The 26,223-nt window shown below is 41.6% G+C and overlaps 1 protein-coding gene across 16 annotated transcripts in view; it reads right to left on the reverse strand.

Annotated features, from left to right (window-relative positions):
* SYNE1 (spectrin repeat containing nuclear envelope protein 1) overlaps positions 1 to 20,637 on the reverse strand; it is a 466,561-nt gene extending 445,924 nt beyond the window's left edge. For 12 of the 16 annotated variants that reach the window (XM_081251412.1, XM_081251411.1, XM_081251427.1 and 9 more), the window contains exons 1-2: positions 20,516 to 20,637; positions 11,801 to 12,085 (exon numbers count right to left, since the gene is read on the reverse strand). In XM_081251412.1, coding sequence (XP_081107538.1) covers positions 11,801 to 11,867 — 67 coding nt within the window. In that variant the 5' untranslated portion in view covers positions 11,868 to 12,085; positions 20,516 to 20,637. Of the gene's footprint in view, positions 1 to 11,800; positions 12,086 to 12,398; positions 12,470 to 19,519; positions 19,771 to 20,032; positions 20,128 to 20,225; positions 20,412 to 20,515 lie in introns of those variants that run through there. The other 4 variants (XM_081251422.1, XM_081251421.1, XM_081251420.1 and 1 more) reach the window with 4 other exon arrangements.
* Between the last annotated feature and the right edge of the window lie 5,586 nt (positions 20,638 to 26,223).

Consider the following 26,223-nt stretch of genomic DNA (forward strand, 5'->3'; position numbering starts at 1 on the left):
TCTCTACAGAGAAATTTTTGCAATAGCCCTATTGAAGCAACAGTTAAAAAGTCAAGTGATGAGCTCTCTCTCTCCCCCATCTCCCTCTCTTCTTCCCTCTCTCTCTCTCTCTCTCTCTCTCTCTTTCTTCAAAGGCACATTGCAGAGGAGGTGACTTTACTAACCTAATATACATTCAACAATTGTTCAGTGAACATTTACCATATTTTGCAAAGTTGAGACAGACGTTGGCTATGCCCCTCAACAGCTCCAGCTATTTGTAAAAAGTGCTCTAATTAGAGGTAAATACAAAGTGTAAGTTTTTATGTGAACTAAGCACACACTAAATATCAACCTTGCTTTTCAACTCAGAACAAAGCCGAAAAGGCAATGCTTATTAATGAGCCATATAATTTTATCATGAGGAGAAAATTCCATAATTCTGGAGAAACTCAGATAATCTAAGGTCCTAGTCTGATTTTGCCTTAACTAAATGCATAACTTTATACAAGTTGTTTAATCTTCAGGAATCTCAATTGCTCATCTTTAAAAATCAGAGTTAGACAAGATCTTTTACGAGTTTTCCCTCAAAAATGATAAGATTCTATAAGCCTTTCAGGACACTTAGATTTCAATCACTGAGTGTTACCTAGGGAATCTAAAAAATGCAGATTTTTATGGGTAATGTTAAACAGACAACGTGATATTTTTAATATAACTGGCCATCTTCCAAATATTTATAGATACTTGATGGAGTTTTATGTGACCACTGCTATCATCATATTAAACTCAAAAAGTATGTCCAAGACTCGATGGTGTCATGAAACTGTTCTTTTTAAAAGTACAAAGTATCACAAGAAAAAAATATACAAGGCTTTAAAATATATCAGAACTACCACTCCTTCTTTGTCTGATTATTGTGGTGGTGAGCTATTATTTTGAAAAGGTGCCATTTTATCACAAAGGTGAGACATGTATTTCATAGAAAACAGACATTGTAAAACCAAACAGAAAATGTTAAAGAGCTCTATTTGTAAATGGGCAGGAGACCTAAATAGACACTTCTCCAAAGGAGACATACAGATGGCCAGTTGGCAAATGAAAAGATGCTCATCATCACTATTATTAGAGAAATGCAAATCAAAACTAAAATGAGGTACCACCTCACACCAGTCAGAATGGCCATCATCAGAAAGTCTACAAATAAATAAATGCTGGAGAAGTGTGGAGAAAAAGGAACCCTCCTACACTGTTGGTGGGAATGAATTGGTACAGCCACTATGGAAAACAGGATGGAGGCTCCTCAAAAAACTAAAACTAGAGCTACCATATGATCCAGCAATCCCACTCTTGGGCATATATCTGGACAAAGCTATAATATGAAAAGATACATGCATCCCTATATTCATAGCAGCACTATTTACAATAGCCAAGACATGGAAACAACCTAAATGTCCATCAACAGATGAATGGATAAAGAACATGTGGGGGGTGAGTGTGTGTGTGTGTGTGTGTGTGTGTGTGTATATATATATATATACATATATATATATATATACATATATACATATATACATATATATATATATAAAATGGAATACAACCTAGCCATAAAAAAGAATGAAATAATGCCATTTGCAGCAACATGGATGCGCCGAGAGATTATCATACTAAGTGAAGTAAGTCAGAGAAAGACAAATACCATACGATATCACTTATATGTGGAATCTAAACTCTGACACAAATGAACTTATCTACGAAAGCGAAACTGACTCACAGATATAGAGAAGAGACCTGTGGTTGCCAAGGCGTGGTGGGGAGGGATGGATTGGGAGTCTGGGATTACCAGATGCACACTATTATATACAGAATGGATAAACAACAAGGTCCTACTATATAGCACAGGGAACTAAATTAAATATCCTATAATTAACGATAATGGAAAATAATATGAAAAAGAATTTAAAAAGAGTGCTATTTATATACACATGTTTCCAGTCTGATTTAACTATGCTTTATATTAGTTCATTAAATTCATTAATTATGCATAGGTGTCTACCTAGCATAATTATGAAAATAGAAAATTATCATAACATTAGAACATGAAATGATCTCAGAATATTTGACACTCACTGTATGAGACCCATGAACTTGGCAATGTTTTCACAACTAAATGTTTTCATGCCTTTTGACTTATAAACACAAAAGCCATGCACTCTTTAGGGATTTTTCACAACTTTACTGAATAAGATGAAGTCAAGACACAAGAAATTTCCACCAAATCTTTTTATATGGCCTGTATCACGTTTCTTACAAATTTGACTGTAGTGCTACTAATCGTAGAACAGAGATATTAAAGGGATATAATTAACGTGAATACATCTAGAAATAAGAAAATAATTCCTAGTTTCTCATCATGAGTATTCAGTACAACCTAAATGTTTTTGATAGAAAGCTGGATATTAAAATAATTAATAATCAAAATGATCTTTCCTTTTGATGAAATGGGTGTGTGACTTGGGTACTGTATGGGACCCTGCACCCAGGTGGGTCCTATACCCCGATTGGCCCCACACATGGCTCAGTGTTCTGCTGCATATTAACTGTTCTTAATAACTGTTGAACAAGGGCCCACACTTTTATTTGTACTAAGCCAAAATCAAAAATTACATAGCTAGTCTTGTCTCCTATCCATAGTGATCCAGTTGATCATTAGCAACTCTGCAAAAGAATAATCTTGAAGGAATAGGCACTAATGTATGAAAAGCAAGTTACCCCTCAATTTTCTCTGAGGTTGGAGTTCCTCTACTTATGACCTTGGCTTATCATTTCGCTGCTCAAGAACTCTGTCACTTCATCTTCAAAGTAAGAACTTCAAATTATAAAAGGTAAGTCACTTCCAATCTAAACAACCACACCAGTTCTATAAAACTGGGACCTGGGCTTTTAAGAATAAGGTGTTTTCAACTCAGGCAAAGTAAAGGATTACATGAAAATAATTTAGACCATTAAATGGTCCGCTAGTCCGGTCAATTTACTTAATTACATCTGCGTGTTTTGTGGAGATTTCATTTATTCGTTCATTTATTCATCAAACATACACTTACACATCATATCTATCACCCAGTTTATAAATCCCTTGTTAATTATCATGGCACTCCAGTAGACTTCAGCCCCACAAGGAGAGAAACCCCATACATCATATTCACATCTGTAGTCAGAGGACTTGGACACAGCAGATGCGCAAAAAATATTTGTTAAATGCAGGCATGCACAATTGGATGAACTGAGTACCTACTACATGTCAACTTTTGTGCTCAGTACTGGATATCCAAAGCTGACTAAGACAAGACCTCTACCCTCAAGGTTCGAATATTCTAATGGGACACAGAGAGAAAGAAACAAACCATGACAGACTGATATAATCAATACTTTAACAGAAGCATACTGAAAGTAGAGGACAAAGGAGGAGTCATTTCACTTTGGCCGGTGGCATTGAGAGAGTGGAGACAATGTGTAATCTGAGTCTTAAAGCCTCAGTCAAGTCTGGGTAAAGAAAAAGAAAAAGAAAAAGGGGAGAGAGAGACAGAGAGAGAGAGAACATGCAAACACATGGAAGTGAGATGGAAATTAGCTTGAGGAAAACCAGAAGTGGTTCAGGGTGGTGGAAACAACATTTATGGAGGGTGACCAGAAACAAAGATAGGAAGTTAAAAGGAGCCACATAGGAAGATCCATTTCGAATAACGAATTTATCTTAAAAGGTTATGATGAGTCATTGTAGGCTTTGAAACAGGGGGAAAGACCCAACTGGAGTTGTATTTTGAACAATCTCTTTCACTATAATATCAAGGGTACTGTTTAGTTTAGCTCCCGGGTTTCTGGGTAAGAATTCTACATTTTTCTCTTCAGTATTAGAGCAATGAATGCTCATTTCAACCACAAGTGGATAAAAATCTGTGAGAACTCTCAGAAAAGTAAAGGAGCTGAAAACTGTGACCGTGAGTATTAATTAGTATAATTCTTGGCAACATGAACACTATGGCCCATAAAATAATAAGAACATCAGCAACAATAACAAAAAAACCCACAAGATAAGTCCTGGAAATTTCAAAATTCTTCCCAAATCAGTAAACAAGTCATCAGTATAATAAAGAATAAATAGATAAAAGGGATTCAAAATGCCACGTGAACAATGTTGGTGACACGTGAGGAGAAAGGAGGCAAAAGAATGGAGAACAGCTGTTCTCATAATTCAAGGTAAATAATCTTTTTAAAACATGGGTGGGGACCAGTGTTTACTAAACATGAAAGATTAATATCAGCAGAGGAAGGAATTGTTTGTTTTCAATCCAAGAGGTCATTGTGAACAATGAGGAAACAAAAAGAACATAGGTTACCATAGAAACCATTTAAAAAATACTAAAGCAAACTTGACTACTTCCAAGGAATTTAAAATCTTACATAAACCATTTCACCTTGACTCTGTTTGAGGCAGTTGTCAATTCCTCCTTCTCCCATTTTCATTCATTTATTTGAGTAAAACAAACAGAAAATTATCATTTGCCTGTCCTCAGAATTATGGCAAAGTGGCACATATTCTTACACAATAACTTCTAGCTAAATGAGTACATGATTCACTGAATCCTATGACTGATAATTGCTTAATTACAAAATGTCATGCAAAGATCAGGAACTATGTATTTAGGTGTGAATACCACATAAAAAATGTGTCAATATTCTCATTAGCTCCAATTAGAAGGAAAATATAAGAGAAAAATAATAACCTGGGGTGTGAATTGTTTCTATAAGGCTTTTAACATATATCAGGAATATATCACATGACATTTAAAGTCTAGCACTTTTTCCCTTTATCGGTATCTATTACCTAACCTTTACATTCATGAAACCCTAAAGTTCACAGGCACCTGTGTGGCCTTCATTTTCTTACAGAGGCCAGTCCACGGCCCCAGGTTTGACTCAACACAGACGGAGTTAAATAGCTACCAGCACAATGACTGAAAGAGTTCTCCCAAATGCAAACGTCGTTTTCCCAAATTCAGTTACAGCATTTTGGGGAATGGTACCTACCACCCCAGTCTCGATGGAGGGGCAATCCCAAAGTCATTACAATGATTCAGATAATCCAAACACCTTGAATGTCATACTTTCATTATGTCCTAGAGCAGCTAACTCAACAACGACCAAAGCAGTGAAAAGAGATGTCGCCGACTCCATAAAGACTTTCTCCAAAACAGGAGAAGAATGCTCTTAGTTTTGTTATGTGGAACGAGTCTAGAAAGATAAAGTCAAGGGGTGCAAATGGAGATTTATGAAGGAAGGAGGTGCACTAAGGTGCAAGAGTCACACACAGGTGTCCAAAATGGCATCAGTGGACGCACCAGTCTCACGAGGACAATCCTTCAGTTCACAGCAGGGCCCCCAACTCCACAAGGATGGAGAACTGATTAGGGCCTGAGTGAGAGCTATTTTATTCTTAGGAGGCATTATTGATTGGGCTCAACATCAATACAGAATTTTATTTATATAACTAATTCTTAAGGAATTGCTCTTATCCAATTAACTTCCAAGAACCTTGCAACTCTTTACGGGCAACACACAGGACCATTCTTTTATTCTTCCAGAAATGATTTTGAAACTATATGCATCAACTCAGGCCTGATATTTATATATAAAAACCACATAATTTTTTTATGTGCTATAAACATTGAAACCTGCACATGTAAAGAACATTAACGGCATCAACACAATTGATCACTCCGTCCTTGAACTTTCTCCTTTGGCTGCCAGGGAAGCCTTCTGTCTTCTTTCTTCTGACCACAGAGGCTGCAGCTCTGTCTCATATGTGGGGCTCTCCTCATCCTCCCGCCCCTGATGTTGGATGTTCTAGTTCTCAAACCTCTTTTCTATCTATTCTTATTCCCTGGGGGGTGTCAGCCCATCCCACAGCTTTAAATACTCTCTGTGTGCTTATGATTTCCAAATGTTTTTTCCAGCTGTGTCTTCTCCCTTGATCTCTACAGTCCCAGACACTCAATGACTATCTTGGATGTCCACCAGGCATCTAAAATGTAACATGTTCCCCCAGAGCTCTTGATTTCCCTTCTCAACCTTATTCCCAACAGTCTTATATATTTCCTCATTTCCAAATGAAAAATGAAGGGGCCAACTTTCACTCCTCTCTCTCACACACCACAGCCAATCCATCAGCAAAATCTTTTGGCTTTACTTTCGAAATATATCTAGATTTCTACCACTTCTGTCTCTATCCACTGTTTAATATCTAGTCAAAGCCACTCTTATCTCTCTTCTGAGTTATCAAAGTTGACCCTCCTAGTCTCCCTGCTTCCACCGCTGAAAATCAGTCTGATATTAAGTATTTATATTATATTCACTCAACAATACTTATGAATTGTCCATATTAGGAAATGCACTGTGCTAGTCAATGTATAGGGCACTGACATGCATCTGACCCAATTTCTACCTTCAAAGTAGTTGACATAATTTTAGCATTTGTAAACTTTTGTGAATTTTGATTTAGCAGTTTTCTTTTTCTATTTGAGAGCCAATATTTTTACAGGCCTTTAAAAATCCTGAAGGCTTCAGGCACTTTCTCCATAATGCATAAAAGGCTCTGCAGAAGGAAAGGCTTGGAGCATAGGGCATTATACAAATGTAAATGCTTTAATACATTTAATAGTAATATGAACGTGTAATATATCTTTAGGAAGGAAAAATGTGTTTAAGGCACGACAGTTACAAAAACAACACACACATCTGAGGGGTCAATACAGTCACCCATTCAGACTGGACAGGTGTCCTTAAAATGATTTTATGGTCAAAATCCAATTTTGATTAAAATTCAGTTCAAGATTTTTTTTAAAGAAAGCAAATAAAGTAGGAGCCAATTTAACTGGTTTCTTCCTTTGTTTTAACGTATGTTTTGACTAATCTCATCTTCGATTCCTTAATTTAGGGATCATGATTTATCTACTTGTTCATCAAATATTTATTGAACTATGATGTTCCAAAATATCATTGTTTTGTGTTGAGTTTTGTGTTATATTTAAATTTGAGATGCTGTCATATAATGTCCATTATAGGAAGAAAGAGATTAAACCAAAAGGAGAATTTCAGCCTAAATATGATAAATGGATCTTTGACACTACTTTGTAGTTTAATAAGAAGATTCATTAAGTCAAAGCAACAAAACTTAATCTTTAAAGCACTATCAAAAATCAGAATCTTCACAAGATGGCAAATTTTTCCTACCAATGCTTATTTGATGTTAAGCTAAAAGAAAATTAAGTCTTCATTAGTTATAGTTGTTTATTCTACTTTTCAGTAAGCTTTTTTGTTAGTCTGAGGATTTTTTTTTTTTTACAGTAAAATGGATTTATAGGAAATACTATATTTAACCAAAAAAGTTCAATGTTGATCATAAAAACAATTTTAGGGGAAGGCCATGATTTTTTTTTTGTACAGTTAGCAAATTTCATAGATATATCTCCAAGAGTAAATGTTTACTCCTTTCCTCATTTGTTTCTCTTTGATGTCATTCACAAGGTTTAAAAATTAAAGTTTAACCTTGCAGTCAACAATCCTTTTTTTTTTTTTTTTATTAAATTGATCTCTATGTGACACACTACCCTGCCCATTTGAGTCTTCTCTGGGATTTACCACTTGCTCTGTAAGGTTGCATGGATGCCACCCTTCCTTGAAATAATCAACACTGATACTTTAATTTAAAAATCCTAGTAGACGATCTTCAAATGAAAAAAATGTAATTGATAAAAGTGAGTTAACAAATCCTTTTTAAGCAAACGTTATGTAGAAGCACTATGAAAAATGACAAAATCCTTAACCTCTTGTCACTATCTTAAATCTGAACAGTTCAACATTTATTTTTTTAGATGTGATTTTAAACTAAAGTGACTCCACAAGCCACCTGTTAAATAGATTCCTTTAGTAAGCCTTTAAAAGCAGAAAATGTATATACTAATTATGTGTATTTAAGATTTAAAAATGCCCTGTATTATGCCAGTGTCTAATATTTGCTTTTATTTAAATATTTAAATATTAAATTGCTAATATTTAAATGGAGGAAAGTTACAGAAACATTCATAGTTCTTAAGAGCAAACAAAACTCTGCATTGCAGTCTGTCTGCTCATCCATAATTCAGGATCCCAGCCTAAAACATTATGCCCAAACAAGTACAAATATTGGCAAAGGTGAAATATTGAACTGCTACAGAAGCAGCTAAATTATGTAGCAATCTACGTGTATGCCTTAATTTAGTAGCACTGGAAGTAAAAACTAAAAGCAGAAAAACAGTCAACAATTATGGTTGTAAACTAAATAAGCAAGAGAAGAAAGCCAAGTTACCATTATTCAATGTTACATGCTTTTTATTAGTTATACATGGAGCTGATATGACAATAAAACCCAAGAGGGGGAGAAAAACATTAGTTACGTGGATTATCTATCCAGGCAAAGGGAAGAGGATTCTAGAAGAATGTTCTTATATATTTGAACTTTGAAAATAGCAACTCTGGTTCTATTTAAGCTAATAAAAATTTCCTGTTCCTCAAATAAATTCCCTCACTTGTCTTAATTATCTGGGTAATAATGCCAGCCCTCCGTTTACTAGGATCTTGGCCCCTGGTTTGGAGGTTCTAGCAGGCAAGAAAAGTTACTCAATACCCTTGGCAGAAGACAGGTCTCCTCTGGCTGGCTGACTCTTGTTTGGGTTCAAAGCATCACTAGGATGCACAGTGAGAGCTGAGACGAAGAGGAGGCCTTGCCAGCTGAATCGGCAAAATTAACCCAGCAGAGCAATATGTTAACAGACAAATCCGCAGATCACCTTTCCTTCCAGCCCTGTCATTTGGCTTTCACTGTTGCAGGCTAGATGTGTTGCATCTTGTACAGACCTTACATTTTGTTGTCACCAATTACCTATTTTATGACATAATTGATGCTAAAAGTTAATGATAGGTATCTAGGGCTCAGGAATTTTCTCTCCTTCGGAATTGTAAGGTTTATTGTTCTAAATTTGTCAAGTACCCTTAGGACATGTTATAACTCTTTCTTATACTAGAAAGGAAAAAAAATTATACAGTAAGTATAGTCCCTTCATTGTGTAATAAAGTTACTTGCTTTATACAATACAGAATATATAAAAACGGTTAACATTCCTCCCCAAATCCGCATGACTAGCCCAATTTGCAACAAACTGTCAGGTCTGTGCCTTCTCATCCAATTTTCTTCCATGACAATCGGAACAGCTGACCATATGACAGTATTTATAGTTATGAAAGCACCTTTTGTCTATTACGTCACCGAGCTTGACAACAATCTTGAGAGGGCTGAGCAGGGTGAAAACAGTCCATGTTTTGCAAGTGGGGTCCCTAAACACATAGACGCTAATTAGGACATTTACCGTCACAGGCCTAGGGTGCGGGGAGGGTGGGACTCCAGGGCTTTCCCCCACTCCACCCACCTCTCAAGCAAAACCATCTGTACATCCACAAAAACAAACAAATGAACAAAGCACTGACCCATCAGTACCCTGCTCTCTCCTCTCACCCCTAACCATCACCTTAATAAAGAAAATTTTATTGATGTATAGTTGCTATGCAATATTATATAAGTTATTACAGGTATATATAATACAGTGATTCACAGTTTTTAAAGGTTATACTCCATCTATAGTTATCATAAAATATTGGCTATGTTCCCTGTGTTGTACAATATATCCTTGTAGCTTATTCTATACATAGTAGTTTGTACCACTTACTCCCCTACCCCTATATTCCCCTCCCCATTTCCCTCTCCCCACTGGTAACCCCTAATTTGTTCTCGATATCTGTGAGTCTGCTTCTTTTTTGTTATATTCACTAGTTTGTTGTATTTTTTAGATTCCACATATAAGCAATATCCTACAGGATTTGTCTTTCTCTCTCTGACTTATTTCACTTAGCATAATGTCCTCCAAGTCCATCCATGCTGCTACACTACAAAAAAAATAAAATAAAATAAAACACTGAGGCATCAGTACCCTTCCCTCTCCTCTCACCTCTAACCACTACTTTAATAAAAGAATTTTCATTCAAACCAAAATAAGTATAAAGAGTAGAGTGCTGGTAGAACCATAATCTGATTCTGAATTAGGTGTTTCAAACTTACTTTCTACACCTTTCCTTTGTTGTCAATATGTATCTTATCCACAGAATTTTCACATTTAATCATTCCAAGGAAAATCTGCTTCATTACCTAAGTATCTTCCCACACTTTTGCAAAGAACCCTAAGTTTCCATTCCATCATTTTGAAGCTGAGGTTACTGGGGCACAAAATGGTTCAGTCATTTGTACCCAGGCAAATGGCAAAGACGAACAAGACAGAGTAAAGAACTCCGAGTTCAGTGTTCCATCCACCCAAGTAAAGATGTACAACTTAAATTGGAGATCCTTGACAATGGGGAGACCCAGTCAAAGGTTTTTCAGCCTATGGAGGAGGTTTATGCCCGCATATTCAGCAAGGATCTGGTCTTTTATCTAACCAGGTTCTTTCCAGCATGATGAGTGGGATTTTTCAACAATCAGTGGGAAACAAACGCCGCTTGCACTGAAGCATCACAAATCAGCCCAGGCAGTTGAACAGGGGTGGGGGTCACGTGACTGCAGGAGCTTCAGTCAAATTGGTGGTCTCCGGTCAGACAAAGAAAAACACCCATTCTCACTGATAGCCTAATTTTCTATAAATCGGAGCATGTTCCGGGTCATGAACAGCCAGAAGTAAGAGTTTGGTCTGTATTTGAAAGTGAAAAGTGCCTAACTGGAAATGACTGCTCGTGTGCATATTAAATGCATTATAAGCCAGGAAAGTGGGGCTGTGACAGATTAATGTGATGGCTGCGGTGCAAAGCCACATGCTCAAAAGCCAAGCTACAGTATTATGCTCAAGCTCTCTTGACAAAGCCTAGAGCAAAACACTGCTAAGTATGGCCAGTTTTATATCCTGATAATAGCCATTTGAAGCCTGGGAGAAGTAACATGAGGACTGTGACAAAAGAAGCAATATTTTCATATAGGTGTAGATGATGATTCTTTTTCTGGTTCAAGGAATACACATATTAAAGAATTTAAAAATTCACACTTACGAATTCATCTATGAGCTGCCATAACATTTCACTGTTAACTCTCTTGTGTAAAACCATTTGGTGCTGGAGAAAGAACACAGGTGAAGGATGGGGCTCCAGTCCACACAGGGCCACTAGCCATTAATCTCGTCAGGTCATGACACGCCTCTGGGCCTTTTGGCCTCTTTTTGCTTAAAGACTTTCTAGATGTCCAGGAGCTTTCTCACTGGCATAACTAAACCACTGGTTTACTTATTTGACTGTAGCATATAGTTATTTGTCCACCATTGTCATGATATCCTTATCAGGGCCTTGTCATGGTGCTGTATCGTCATTTTTTATTGAAAGACAGTTTGCCGATGACTCAGTTCTCAGCCAGACACTGAACTGAATAGCTGTTAAGGTCACACTAATGCAGACACAAAACCAAAAAAGGAGCTTTGTCTTTTTTCTACTTAAAGAAGACAGCATCTTAAAATAGCATGGACTAGTTTGAAAACACTAGGATAAAAGCCATCATGGTGCTATTCCTTGCTGCAGCTTCATAAAATTGAATAAAAATGCAAGCAAACCGAAGAGAATCTGAGGTAAGTCGGCATTTAAAATTTAAAGCATATGAGAAAAAAAACAAAAAACCCCTGACGTTTCTGCCCCTTACCTTGCAGCCTTTGCATCACATTGGTGATGTCCCGAGAAGCCCGCGAGGCTGTCCTGGAGGCTGCCATGGTCCCACCTTGGCATGGAACCACGAATGGAGACTCTTTGCCTGACGTAGTACAGCCCTAGGCCCCTCCAGAAAACATACTTGAACTTCTCCAGTTCTATCGAGTCATGGACGAATCCCAGGCACTCACAGCAGTCAGCGAAGAGATCTCCCAGAAATCCAACCACTTCTTTTTTCTTCTTTTGCTTTAAGACTGTCCTCTTAAATGAACTCAGGAACCTGAAAACCAAACAGAAAAGGTTCAATAATTTTAAAACATCTATATAGGTCACCCGAGTGCAAAAAGTAGAGCTATCCTTATTCAACTTGAAGAGATGATTCATCTTTTATTTCTGAAGTGAAATAACTAATGTAAAAATACTTATAAACTACAAAGTAGTAGGCAAATATGAGGAATTCTCATGGTACTTGGTAAACACATAATCAAAACATACACAGTAAAATTGGTTACTAAAAGGAGAAGTGTTAATTTTTTTTCCATGTTTTCTTTTTAAACTAGACCTTTTTCATTGATCTGTGAAAGTGAAAGTACCTGTATTCAAAACACCAGTTCTATTTCTTAATATTCACAGGTTCTCTTATCTGAGCTATTTTAGCCCACTTTGCACACCTATTTTGCTCTGTTGTGTTTGTACACTTTTTAGGAATGAGATCAGATCTTAGCTCCTAAAATTTGATGAATTGAAACAGGATAAATATAAAACTATTTCATTCTAGAAATTCAAATTTCAAATCTTGTCATTTTAGAAGACAAATGGGTTTGATCTAGCTTTTCCCTCCCCATAGAAAGATTCTAAAGTAAGTTGGAAGGCTGGGGTGGGATGGGGGGCTAACAGAGAGAACATTTTCCTTCCAACACCTTTCCTTCCTGTATTCTCTGCTTTGCTCAAGTTTAATTCATCATGCTGGACCGGGGGAGGTAAAAAAGAGATAAGAGAGTAGTTGATGAAATCTTGACATGGAGACATGTACTTTGAACATGAATTTCCTCATCCTAGGGTTAGCCAAAGAGGAGGTCTTGCCATGAACAGGACAATTGATGACAGAAAGAAGAGGAGGGTGAAAAATGTACCCAGAGAAAGAAATTTAACGAAGACACCAAACCAAGGGGGCTTATGTGAGCATGATACTTTTACAATTCATACTCATCTCTGGGCTATGATGATGAAGGTGAAGAAAAGAAACAGGGCTTGGGCTTCCCTGGTGGCGCAGTGGTTGAGAGTCCGCCTGCCGATGCAGGGGACACGGGTTCGTGCCCCGGTCCGGGAAGTTCCCACATGCTGCAGAGCGGCTGGGCCCGTGAGCCATGGCCACTGAGTCTGCACGTCCGGAGCCTGTGCTCCGCAACGGGAGAGGCCACAACAGTGAGAGGCCCGCGTACCGCAAAAAAAAAAAAAAAAAGAAAAAAAAAAGAAACAGGATGGGGGCAGGAGAGGATGGCAAAAGCAAGACAGTAAAGAAAACACAGCGCATCTATGTGTGTGGTCCACCTTCATGTAGGGGATGCTCCAACTTCAGCAAGGAGATCAGAGGAGTCTATGAGTGCTATCAAACATAATAACGTGAATGTGTGGTCATAAAACTTGTATTATTTGTGAAGAATTGGTTAAGTAATACAGTATAATTACAGATTACAACTGATTTTTATTTATTTATTTATTTTTTTAATTTTTTTTTCAGTACGCGGGCCTCTCACTGTTGTGGCCTCTGCCGTTGCGGAGCACAGGCTCCGGACGCGCAGGCTCAGCGGCCATGGCTCACGGGCCCAGCCGCTCCACGGCATGTGGGATCTTCCCGGACCGGGGCACGAACCTGTGTCCCCTGCATCGGCAGGTGGACTCTCAACCACTGCGCCACCAGGGAAGCCCTCTTCTTCTTTCTTTTGATGCCGCATTAAACTCAGAGTTCCTCTGCCTGTGTCCAACTTTAGCTGGTATACCCAGTCTTACTTCCACAGTATAACTAACACATTCTGAGCATCAGAGTTCAAGCTTGGGGGAACAGGATGAATATGATACACAGCTTACTGCTTGAGGAGCTTAGAACACGGTGGAAGATACAATATAGAAAAACTATTATAACAAAACCATGGGTACAAGCAAATACAGAAATGAAGGATACAAAGGATGGGCACTAAACCAATTTGGAGGTTCTGAGATTGTCCTGGGAGGGAGCTAGCCCCTGACCTGAGCCGTGGTAAAGGGGTTAGAGGTAGTCAGGTGAAAAATACAATTTGTGGGCTTCCCTGGTGGCACAGTGGTTGAGAGTCCGCCTGCCGATGTAGGGAACGCGGGTTCGAGCCCCGGTCCGGGAGGATCCCGCATGCTGCGGAGCGGCTGGGCCCATGAGCCAAGGCCGCAGAGCCTGCGCGTCCAGAGCCTGTGCTCCACAATGGGAGAGGCCACAGCAGTGAGAGGCCCACGTACCACAGAAAAAAAACAAAAAACAAAAAAACAAATACAAGATGCATGCCAGGCAGGATGGATAGCTTGAGCAAAGGCATGGACACAAGAAACAGCATGATTTGTATGTAGAACTGCCAACAGTCAGTGAGGGACTCTACCAGGTGACATTCTGGGGCTGAGGCTGGCAAAGGAGGGAGCCGCCAGATGGCTGAGCCCTGTGTGCCCTGCCCAGAAGCTGGTCCTCAGTCTCCAGGAGGCAACAGGAAGCCTTGAGGGATTTTGAAGCTGGACGTGACCACGTGTGATTGAGGTTATTCTAGCTACATTTTTTTTAAAGTACATTGCTCTTTTTCTTTTTAATTTTATTTATTTATTTTTGGCTGTTTTGGGTCTTCATTGCTGCACGCGGGCTTTCTCTAGTTGTAGCAAGCGGGGCCTACTCTTCGTTGCGGTGAGCGGGCTTCTCATTGCGGTGGCTTCTCCTGTCGCGGAGCACGGGCTCTAGGCATGCGGGCTTCAGTAGTTGTGGCACACGGGCTCAGTAGCTGTGGCTCGTGAGCTCTAGAGCGCAGGCTCAGTAGCTGTGGCACACAGGCTTAGTTTCTCCCCAGCATGTGGGATCTTCCCAGACCTGGGCTCGAACCCGTGTCCTCTGCATTGACAGGCAGATTCTTAACCACTGCACCTCCAGGGAAGCCCATTCTAGGTACATTTTTTAAGGGTGTATTTGAGGTTGACAGATCAAAGTTCCAGGAATATCTGTTAGGAAGGTATCTCAGGCACCCAGGTGGAAGATGATGAGAGACTGAAACAGGATGGTGAATGGAGGGTACAGTCCAAACGAATCTTGAGGAGGCAAAACGTGCAGGACTTGGTGACTGGGGGGAGACAGGGAGTGGGGGGTGAGGTAGGCAGGGGATCGTGAATGACTCAGGGCTCTGACTTGAGGTTCTGTGGGCCACGGTGCCATAGGCTGAGCTCAGTAGAGGCACTGTGCGGGTCACTATTTCCCCAAACTCTGCAGTTCAGACCCTCACATCCCTGCTGAACAGCGTCTCAATTAACCCTCCACACGCTCAGCTGAGCAAATCCAAAGGCTCGCTGGACCCAGCCCAGGACCCACACTCTGCGCCAAGCCCCCGCTCACACAGCAGCATGCTTTCAGCAATTCCCTCCGTTCCTCCAGCACCAACAAGCCACACTATGCGAAGTAAGACCTGTCTTATAATCCTTACCAGTTAGTCTTATCTCCCTCTAATCAGACCGTGAACATTTTGCAGGCATAGAGATCATAACTCTTGCTGTTTTGACACCCCACCCACTGATATTAACTAAAACCCCGAACACATCCCAGCCCCCAGTACATATTTTTGTTTTCTGGAATCACTTTCACTCTCACTCCTTTGCCGGAGTGAGTCACATAAGTGTCTAATTTTACATTTAATTATTGTTTTCCTCTATTCATCACTAAAGCATGAACGTGTAGTTTTCTACAGGATCACCCTCAGAAAACTCCTTCCTCCCCACTGCAAAAGATGTTGAGGCAACATCCTTCCCTTTTTAGACATAAGATTAAATATTTTGCTTTTACCATTCATGTACATACATATTTCCTATTTTGTGAAATGATGATATTCTTGCTTTTTACTGATACTTAAATGTAAAGGGCCATGTGATTGGATAAAAATTTCAAATTAATCAGACAAAGATAATAAAAGGAGATTTTTACAAGATATGTGTTCTGGATGTTAGAAGATGTGAGTTAGGACTTAGCTTTGCTCTGACTAGCTGGATGATTTTGAGCTGGTTCTGTGGATGGAGGTCCTCAACAACCACCTGACATGGGATCCTGGTAACGGGAAATGCACAGACTCTGGACTAAAAGAGACATGGAGCTGAGTCTTAATTCTGCCTCTTCCTGTCCATGTGGGCATGACCTACAGAACTAGGACATGAGAGGAATGTCCAGCACCGTCAATGATCTCACTAGTCCCAGGCTAATTAAGAGTTTTTAATCAGGTGCAGGATACTGGGTGGGGTGGGGTGGGGGGAAGAGAGGGTGAGGGATGGGAAGGGAGACTTAGGGAGACACTGATGGGTTGTGTGCCAATTAATAGTCCTTGCACCATCTTCTAATCATTTCCAGGGAAGGAACTAAGATTACAAAGCAGCTAATTATATCCACCACACCTAGCAGAGAGGTAAGAGTCCTGTATTTATTATGTCATACAGCAAATGTATTGAGAAACCACATGTAAAGGACACCAGTACTGAGTAAATAGCAGTGAACAAGACAGATAAGCCCCTCTTAGAGTTTATGTACCAGAGTGGGGGATGATACAAACAATATTACAACAAAGTAGGTTGCGTATTGTAATGGAGAAATCCAGGGTACTGTGGGAGCAAAGAAAATACCCAACCACTACCATCTGCTGCATTTATCATGCGGGATGCAGAGGGAATTTAGAGTATCTGCTATCTGGGATTCTCCTATCTGAACAATGTACTCTTCTTAACACCAACACCTGTGAAAAGCACGGGAATGAATCATCACAACTTGACTTTTCCAGTGTCTAAGCAGAATGGACAACTGGCTGCTAAAGCAGGTTCCTATTTGTGCTATTAAAAAGGAATACAGTAGGAAAGCACTAGAAGAAACACTGCTAAGCCACAAGATTACATCTTCAAGCAATGCAACTGAGGTTTTTAATATTAGGAAACTGGAGCAGAAAGTTCCAGCCCCTGCAACAACCAGAGATGATATGGCTCATTTCTAGCTGAAAAAGATGAACTGAGACCATAAAGTGTAAACTGATTCACAACCCTATGAAGTATTACTTCATTAGATGTCTAAATATGTCCAATAGCACTCCTATTAAAATCCACTACTAAACAAAAATTTTAAAAGCTAATGAATACATTTCAACCCCCCTTCTATCTAAGTCCTTTGCTGGAGCGAGTCACATAAGTGTCTAATTTTACATTTAATTATTGTTTTTCTCTATTCATCCTTTAGTAACGGTACTAATTAATGAATGCTAAGATGGCTAAATGGTGGGGAAGAAGAGGGACATCCTGCAGTTAATACACAAACGTTACTGATGCCTGTGTACGGGCTATCAGTGAATAGTGCTGGTAATTATTCACTCATGAATTTTACAAGGTAACATAAAAATGGGTCCTTTCCCTGGAAGAACAAAAATATGTAGAAGTACTCAAAAGATGAAGTACAGAGCTGATCAGCATGACAGATACTATGTCATGACTGAACATTTTTTTGTAAGCCTGGAGTATAAATCTTGCCCAAAGATACCTGCTACCTTCCTCCCGTGCTTTACTAGAGTCTATATTGCACTTCGCGCCAAACATGAGTTCTCACTGGTTTAGACCACAAGGAAGGACACATTTAACACATTTCAGAGAGGGAGATATGCAGACTTCCTCAAAGGGGAGCCTTGGGTCCTGCACGCCTGTCTTCAGACCACAGGGTGTGACTGCTGTATCTAGTGCTGGTGCCGTCTGCCCTGGGGAGAAATTGCTACCAACCTTGCCCAGTCATGGGTTTCTTACATCCGGTTTCTGTGACACCTCTCTTCATCTCCAAGTATCTGTGTGGGCTGCATAATTATCAGAGAAAAGGTCCTACTGTAGCACCCTCCCCACTTTGCACAAGCAATTCTTGAACATTTTTAAACGATAAACTACCTTTTCTCAATCCTTACTCCTTTGCACAGAAGAATCAAGTGGAAAAAAATTCTTACGTGGGGGACGAGGACAGAAATAAACCAGTTTGTGAAAAAATCATTAGTTAAGACATAAAAGGGAGGCTATAATGTAATAACTGAGCAAATATTTTCAAAGGCTAGCAATATTATCTGAGTCAGTCTGAAGATGTGCCTTTATCTTCAGCCTGAAATTTATTAAGTTAGTGTTGATCTGGCACATTTTGTTCTAAAATTGCCACGAAGTAATAAACAGACTCAAAAATGCAAGAAAAAAACAGATGTGTTTTTTATTACACTGTTCTGGTGATGTCAGGAACTTTTTATCCATCCTATTAATCTTTTTCATCATGGAGAACAGCAAGCCTCTCAAAGAACAAGCCTCATGACTCATGGTTAAATCAGCATTTTACACAGATGTGGGTCATATTAATAATCTTTGCTTAATTGAAAAGTATTATATTTCTCATGCACAAGTCTGGCTCCTGAATACAAACGCTTTCTTTTTGGAAAAGTAGCTCTCAGATGAAGACAAAAATAGACACCCATTAAAGAAGAGAGAGAAAAAAATAACATTCATTTTGAACTCTCTTAACATTTACAGAAAATTTTCAGATGCATACAGGTTTTCTACCCCAAACTGAGAAGCTCAGAAATGGACATTCTGGGATGCTAAGACCGGTTTCACAGCTGGTGTCTTTTTCTCCCCAGGGTTGAACCTGACTCTATTTGTGGAAGGGGGCCTGAACTTGCAGCCTCCAAGCTCTGTTACCCGAGGCAGCCCGCTGAAGCCCGTTTCCCAGACGGCTTTCTTTCCTTGATGGCTAATAGCTGCTTTATTTTGCATGTTTTCCTGCCCTTTGCCACACACCTGCCGCTCTGTGAACCACCATTTCACAGAACTCCCTCCGGCAGTGATGCAAAATCTGTCTGAAACGTGTCTTTCTGGAGAGGAGATGAAAGTTATCTTGCCCTCTAGCGTAGGGTCCGCCTGCCAGCAATCGCAGGGCGACAGCTGGAGTCGAGTCTGAAGCCCCGGCCTCCGCTGTTCTGAAAGCCCCGGGCCGTGCTACCCATTTCCCCTCCCCCCGCCCTTCCTAAAATAGTCGGCAGTGGAGGAAGGGAGGCTCCTGGAATTTGTTCAACGCCCTACATCGCCCATCTGATAGTAGCAACAGTCTCGACCATCGCAATAAGAGGGTGGCTGCCTTTTTCTTCTGCATCACTGGACCCCAGAAGAAGTGCCACAAGCGGAAGTGACAACTCAGAGGGGGGATATTAATAGGGGTATCTACGCACGAGGTGCAAGGAGGACGCTCCCCACCTCCGTCTCTCCGCATCCTTGAGTATCACACACGTAACACACACCACCGCCACCATCACCATCCTCTCCCTCCCATTAAGCACGCACAACCCCGAGCACGCACGTACAAACTTGCTTACAATTTGTCTGCAATTTGTGCTGCCTGCACCCATATTCTGTCTCTCCTTCCTCTCTCCCTCTCTCCCTCTCTCCTTCCCTTTACCTTCTCTCTCTCCCGGGCTCGTTCTGGTTCCAGGTAGCGCAGCGAGCGCAGCGAGCGCAGCGGCGGTGCCGGGGCGCGCTCCGGGCCGGCCGCGGTGGCGGGAGCCGGGGCGCGGCTGCAGGGCTGCGGGGCGCCGGGCGGCCCTGGTGACCGAGTACCACACGCCGGGCCGGCTCCCCGCCGGCGGCGGATCCGCGGCCGCGCTCCCGGGCCCGCTCGCACACTCACTCACTCACTCCTGCGCCCAGCTGCTCGGCGGCTCTGCCCTCCCTCTTCAAGAGGTCCTCCTTCCGGGTGCACCCCGGGGGTTCAGGCCTCCTCCCACTCCCCCGCCCCCGCACGAAAAGCTCCCTTCGGGAAGGTTGGCTAGGCGGGTTCAGCCCCCAGGCAGGTTCCCGGCGCGACCCGTGCGCCGCCACGCCCCTCCCCGCGCCCCGCGCCCGGCTCCAGGATGCGCTGGTCCCCGGCAGAGCCAGGGGCGGGGGCCCGAGCCTCTCTAACCCGCTTCCCTACCTCCCGCAGAAGCACGGCCTCCGGCGTCTCCCCGCAGCGGCAAAGCCTTTCCGTGAGCCTCCCTCTCCGGGAGCCTTTCCACGGGGTCCACCTCCCGGGGGTCGAGGAGGAGAGAAATGGCCGAGAGGGCTGGGAAGGGGATTCGCTGCCCCGGCTTGCTAACTTTGCCTGGGGTTCCCACTGCCCGGCTGACCTTTCTGAGCAGAGCCTATCCTGAAAGGCTGGGGAGGTTCCCTGATGGTCCCGGGAAGGAAGTGGTGCGGTTCAATGACATTCCTCTGGCTCCTTTTAAATCAACTTTCAGAAAGATCCGAACGGCTGACCTTTTGGCTGTCAAATCAGTAGCATATAATTTTAGGGAGACTGGTCAGACTATAGATTTTTGTTCATGTGGCTTAAAAGGCTTAGATTTCCTGAGAAGACACCCGACATCTGAATCGTATTTATTCTTGCTTATTCGTTAAGATGACGCTGGAGAATTACCTTCAGGTTCTTCCCTCACGCTCTCCCTGCGGCTTTCATCACAAGTCCTTCTCATGGTGTAGAGGAGAGTCTGGGGTTGCCTAGTAGCCTTCGGAAGAATGTATCTTGTTGTGGTTTTATGGTTTCCAAGCAAAGTCAAACATAGTCTCTCTTCACCAACAGCAAAGCCCAAGTCCAACAGGATTGTGGCAACTCAAATAGTCGAAGCTATGTGGCAAGAATCTTAAAGGTAATAATTACCTTCTCGAATCTTCTATCTGAAAATAGTTTTTCCTATTCTCTCCATTTGCAGAATGGAAGGATGGGGCTTTAAAGCGGATGAAGTTTTTCTTTGCCTCCTGCCTTTCCCTCCTCACTTGCTGCCAACACTCCACTGATTAATTTTGCATTTCCTTCCAATTCTCTTCCTTTTGGATTCCATCAAAATAATATCTGAGGGCTTCCCTGGTGGCGCGGTGGTTGAGAGTCCGCCTGCCGATGCAGGGGACGCGGGTTCATGCCCCGGTCCGGGAAGATCCCACCGCGGCTGGGCCCGTGAGCCATGGCCGCTGAGCCTGCACGTCTGGAGCCTGTGCTCCGCAACGGCAGAGGCCACACAGTGAGAGGCCCGCGAACCACCCCCCCCGCCAAAAAAAATAATAATATCTGACATGAATCTGGTAAACTCACCTGATGTGTTATCTTTCCTTGTGTTTACATATTTCAGAGCCCAAAGAATTGAATCTCTAAGTACAGCACTGGTTGCACCAGGGAGTCGTGCCTGGAGAGGGGATGTTTCGGATCACTCTCAACATATCCTGTCTCTGCCTCAGGGTGACACTCACCGTGGATGCACAGAGCTCCTCGTGGAGATAACCGGCCAGAGGCTAGCGGTGCCAGTTAGCTCCCTCGGCCTGCGTGGGACCAGACTGAGATCCAAGCTGCAGGCCTGCTACCCAGGAGGAGAGGATCTGACTGAGTTCTTCCCCTCTGTCTGTGCTTTCATCTAAGCAACTCAACCCACCAACTGAAACTCCCTCATTAGACTTAGCTGCTCTTCTCCCAGGCACAGACAGGCAGAAGCCTAGGGCTGCCTGGCTGGCATTGGTTGCCTGATGAACTGAATGTCCACTCTCAGCTCAGTTTTATCCTCCACAGAAGGACTAAACACATCATCGACTTTTGGAACAGGCTTGTCTTTTTTTTTCTTTTTCTTTCTCCATAAACCCCAGGGAAGTGTGTTGTAGCTTCATTTATTCAACAATTATTGTTTGAAGGCCTACCATATACTGAATATTTTCCTAACCATTGGAGCCACAGTGGTAAGTAAAACTGGACCTGGTTCCTGCCTTCACAGAGCTTCCAGTATAATCAGGAAGAGAGACACTCATCAGAGAGCCACACAAATTATTATAAAACCTCAGCCTCCAAGAGAAGGAAAAAAAAATGAGAGCCTTCAGTGAAAGGAGTTAATTTAGTTTAGAGGTCAGAAAGACTTTGCTAAGGAAGTGACCTTTGAACTGTGATCTGCAGGAAAGGCAACATTGACTAGGAGAAAGACAGGTAGGCTGGGGTCTGGAGCAGCGCTCCAGACGGGGCACAGTGTGCAAAGGATCAATGGAGGAAAAGTACATGGTGCATTTGAGGAAGTGAAGCCCAATGTGGCTGCAGAAGAGAAAGCAAGGGAGGGGACAGGAGCTACACCAGGAAATGGGCCCCTTGAGACCCCAAATGAAGCAAAGGGCAGATTGTGCAGGTCTTAAAAACCAGCCCGAAGAGACGGGTCTTTACATAAAGCCTTTACAGTGTTCTCAGTAAGTGGTGCAGTATGATTACATTTATGTCTTGAAAATTTCCCTTTGGCTACAATGTGGAAAACAGATTAGAAGTAGGGCCAAAATGGGTAAAGGTGGACCCGTTGGGAAGTTGCTACAGTAATCTTTTAGAAAGATCATAGGCCTAATTATTAGAGTGATGGTGATGGGAAAAGTGCATGGATTTGAGGGATATTTAATAGATAAAGTGTATGGGACATAAGGTCATGGGTGACAGAAGGAAGTCAGAATAGTGTAGTGGTTAAAGTCTTGGGTTTTGAAGTGAGAAAGGGCTATGCTTGAGCCTCAGCTCCATCATTAACTACCTGTGTGATTTTTAGCTAGTAATTTAACCTCTCACAAGTTCAGATTTCACAAACCTGTAATCAGGATGATAACAGCATATCTCACTCATAGGGCTGTTTGGGGGACTAAATGAGCTAATAATGGCAAGTACTTCATACTTCAGAGCCTGGCATGTGGTCAGGAAACACAATATAATTAGCATCATTATTATAGTTATTGTTATAATTATTATTATTCTCGATGTTTCTGAAGTTGGCACATAAAGGGACTACCGACTCTACTTTGCAACAGGCTGATTGGGTTAGAGCGCCAGTTTCTGAGAGCAGCAAAATATAACCAGGGGGCCATCACAGAGACAGTGGTCTGGGGAGCAACCTGACTTCCTCCTCCACGGAGTCCAAGGTCTGTCCTCCTCATCTGTCTACTCTTCATACCCTCTGAGTTTACACAGAATCCTATTCCTATACATCATGGCATCTGGGCCCCCAATACCTCCTCCCTGAGTTAATAGGAAGTGGCAGAGAACAGCAAAAAATGCCAGTTGATTTTAGTTCAGTGTTATCCCAATGGCTGCATCACTGTGTTCTATATATTTGTAAAATAAGTCACAGTGCCCATATGAAATCAGCAAATAATCCTTTATATGTCTATCCATTCTCTTTTAGGTAATTGTGTTAACACCATGGCAGAGATTTACCACATTTAAAAATATGTTGTCGATTTATCAAAAGCAGCAGCCCAGAGTCTTACAGAGGTGCATCTTTATGGGGATGAGCTCACGTGCAATTCAACAAGCAGGTCTCTTCTTCCACCTCTCTCCATTAGTCTTAAGTCCCTTCAAAACAAACCTCTATGCACAGGGCAGGGAAAGTAAACAAAATGTCTCTTATGTTTCCAAGGTAAAGGGGCTTTGTATCGTCATGGTCTGGACGCAGTCAGTAATGGTCTGGTTGGGTTAGGCAGCCCCTTGGTAATTGCCTCTGCTGGAGTTCTCATAGTCTGCTAACGAGAGAGGAAAGACAGACAGGGAAGGAGGGGCTTACCTCTCCTGGCAAGGAAAGCTCTGGAGGATTTGGGGTCCAAAGAACTAGGATTCAACCAAATCCTCCAAAATGTCCCTTTTGCAATTCTCAATAAGGGCCATGACTTTCACATGAGAAGTTCAGCAAGGCTCTGAATTCATCTTACATTATAAATTTGCAACCTGCAACAACACACCTTAGGTCTGATTTTTGGCTCTGTCAACATTGTAGCTGCGAGGGTAAGAGTCCTAGAAGCTGGCTGGGTCTCTGACCATGCTTTGATCCAAGATGGTAAAGTTTCTGAACTTGTCATTTTCTTTTATTTATGGTCTTCATTGTCAGAAGTAGCTGACACACCCCATAGTTCTTCTAGTTCTTTTTCCTACTGTAAGATTCCACAGCAATAGCCAAATTGGTCTCCTAAATTCTTGTCTTCAGTAGGCCCTTAATTTCAGGTGTTAATTTCTTCTCCACTACTTGCCATGTCTCTTTGGAATTCTATTTTGCATTGGAATCATATCATCACTCTATGTGAACCTAGGCAGGTCAACTAACCAACTTGAGATTCTCATCTTTGAAGGTCTGGACCCAGGCATGGCATGAAATATTGTGTCATCTAGGATTCATTACAGAAAAATAAAAACAACTTGAGGATTTGAAACAGGGATTTAGGTGTTCAAAGTTTTTGATAAGGCTAGAGAGGTGACCATTAGTATGGCTGCTTTTAGCTGTCATGGCAGGTGCAGTTCAGAACTCAGCAACTCACTGCTGCCACCTAGAGGTCAAGATGCTGCAGCAAATGGTAAGCAGCATCACAGCTGCCTCTGCGCTGACTCCTGGTGATGGAGCTTGGTGTCAGCCACTGTAGAACTACAGTCATTGCTGCTGGAGGGGCAATTTCTCTATGTCCCATTTGCCTTCCAAATCTCAAGTGACAGCATTGGCAGAATGCACATTTCATCCACCCTACCCCACCCCACCCCCAGGAAAGAGCCTGGGAAAGGTAATCCTCAGTCTTCCAGCCCCTGAGATACAGGGAGAGAGAACATAGCACGGATTGTTAGCCAATGAACGGTATACAGTGCAAACACAGGTTAGGGGAGAAAAGCAAGCATGTATTCAAATTAAAACTCCAGTTTAAAACATTAGGTCTTTTTAATCTATTTTAACTCTCATATTGATATTATTTTAGAATTTTACATGTTAGGATTTAAGACTATTTTTTAAAAGAACACACACACAAAACTAGCATGGCCGATGAATTTTAAGATGACATTGTTGACTATCTTCTTGTCACTTTCTCCCTATGGTCCCTTCAGGAGCTGTTCTTAGACCACTGTTGTCTCTCCCCTACTTTAACCATCCACTCCCATGATCATGGTCTTGGTCTTGTCATTATCAATAATAACAAATATTTGATACTGATAATCTCAGTTGTTAACACTCCACTCTTCACCTCCTCTTTTGTTTCCAGCCCACTTATTCTTTTGTTTCAATTCCAATAATCCCTCAGCTGAATAGAAGCTTATAGCCATTGATAAGCCACTGCCAGCCTTTATGACGCCTTTGTATTAGAGAGGGAGCCTTCCTCAAGATGCTTCAACTCCTTCTTTTGGAGACTATTATACTAGAACATTTCTGAAGAAGTAAAACGGTCACTCTTTGCAGATGACATGATGTAACCGAAAGTGGTGTCTGGCTGCTCGCCGCTCAAAAGCCAATAAAGAGGCAAGGTTGGTGGAAAGGAAAGTTTGCTTTATTCTGCATGCCGACAACGGTGGGGGGAGGGCAGACACCTGCCCAAAGGCCGACTCCCCCTGACTGACAATCAGTGGGCAAGAGCTTTTGTAGGTGGAGGGAGGGGGCTACCTACAGAAGCAGCACTATCAGCTCTGACAGTCATCTTGAAATTAATCATGAGGTGGTCTCATCAGTGTCATCTTGATTGTTTTAAGTACAGTTACTCTTCAGTTCCAGGGTCAGTTTGTTCCCATTTCCTTGAGGCCAGTTCTTGGAATTGTGACAGCTTATGTCATGGCTACAGTCTGGTCATTATGTACTTAACTTCTTCCACCTGGCGGGGGTTTCGGTATTTATAAGACAGCTCACAGGATACAGCTCAGAATATTATCTGTAGCCCTTGAGAAGGAACTAAAGGTCCTTGACTATGCTTAATGACTAAATTATTATTATTTGGTCTCCTTTGGCTGTTTTCCTTTGTTTCTGTATTTTCTCATTTCTCTGATTCAACTTATTCTTTGACTAAAGTTTTTCCACAGACAAAAAGCAGGCTGAGGATGTGGGGTAATAGACCGTAGGGCCCTGCTCCATTTCAATGATACTATATATAGAAACTCCTAAAGACACCACCAAAAAAACTGTTAGAACCCATCAATGAATTCAATAAAGTTGCAGATACAAAATTAATCAACAGAAATCTGTTGTTTTTCTATAGACTAACAATGAACTATTAGAAAGAGAAATTAAGAAAACAATCCCATTTGCAATTGCACCAAAAAGAGTAAATACCTAGGAATAAATCTAACCAAGAAAATAAAAGACCTGTACTCAGAAAACTCTACAACAT

This window comes from Mesoplodon bidens (genome assembly GCF_964165515.1).
Source record: "Mesoplodon bidens genome assembly, chromosome: 12".
In the NCBI taxonomy this organism is placed as follows: domain Eukaryota; kingdom Metazoa; phylum Chordata; class Mammalia; order Artiodactyla; family Ziphiidae; genus Mesoplodon; species Mesoplodon bidens.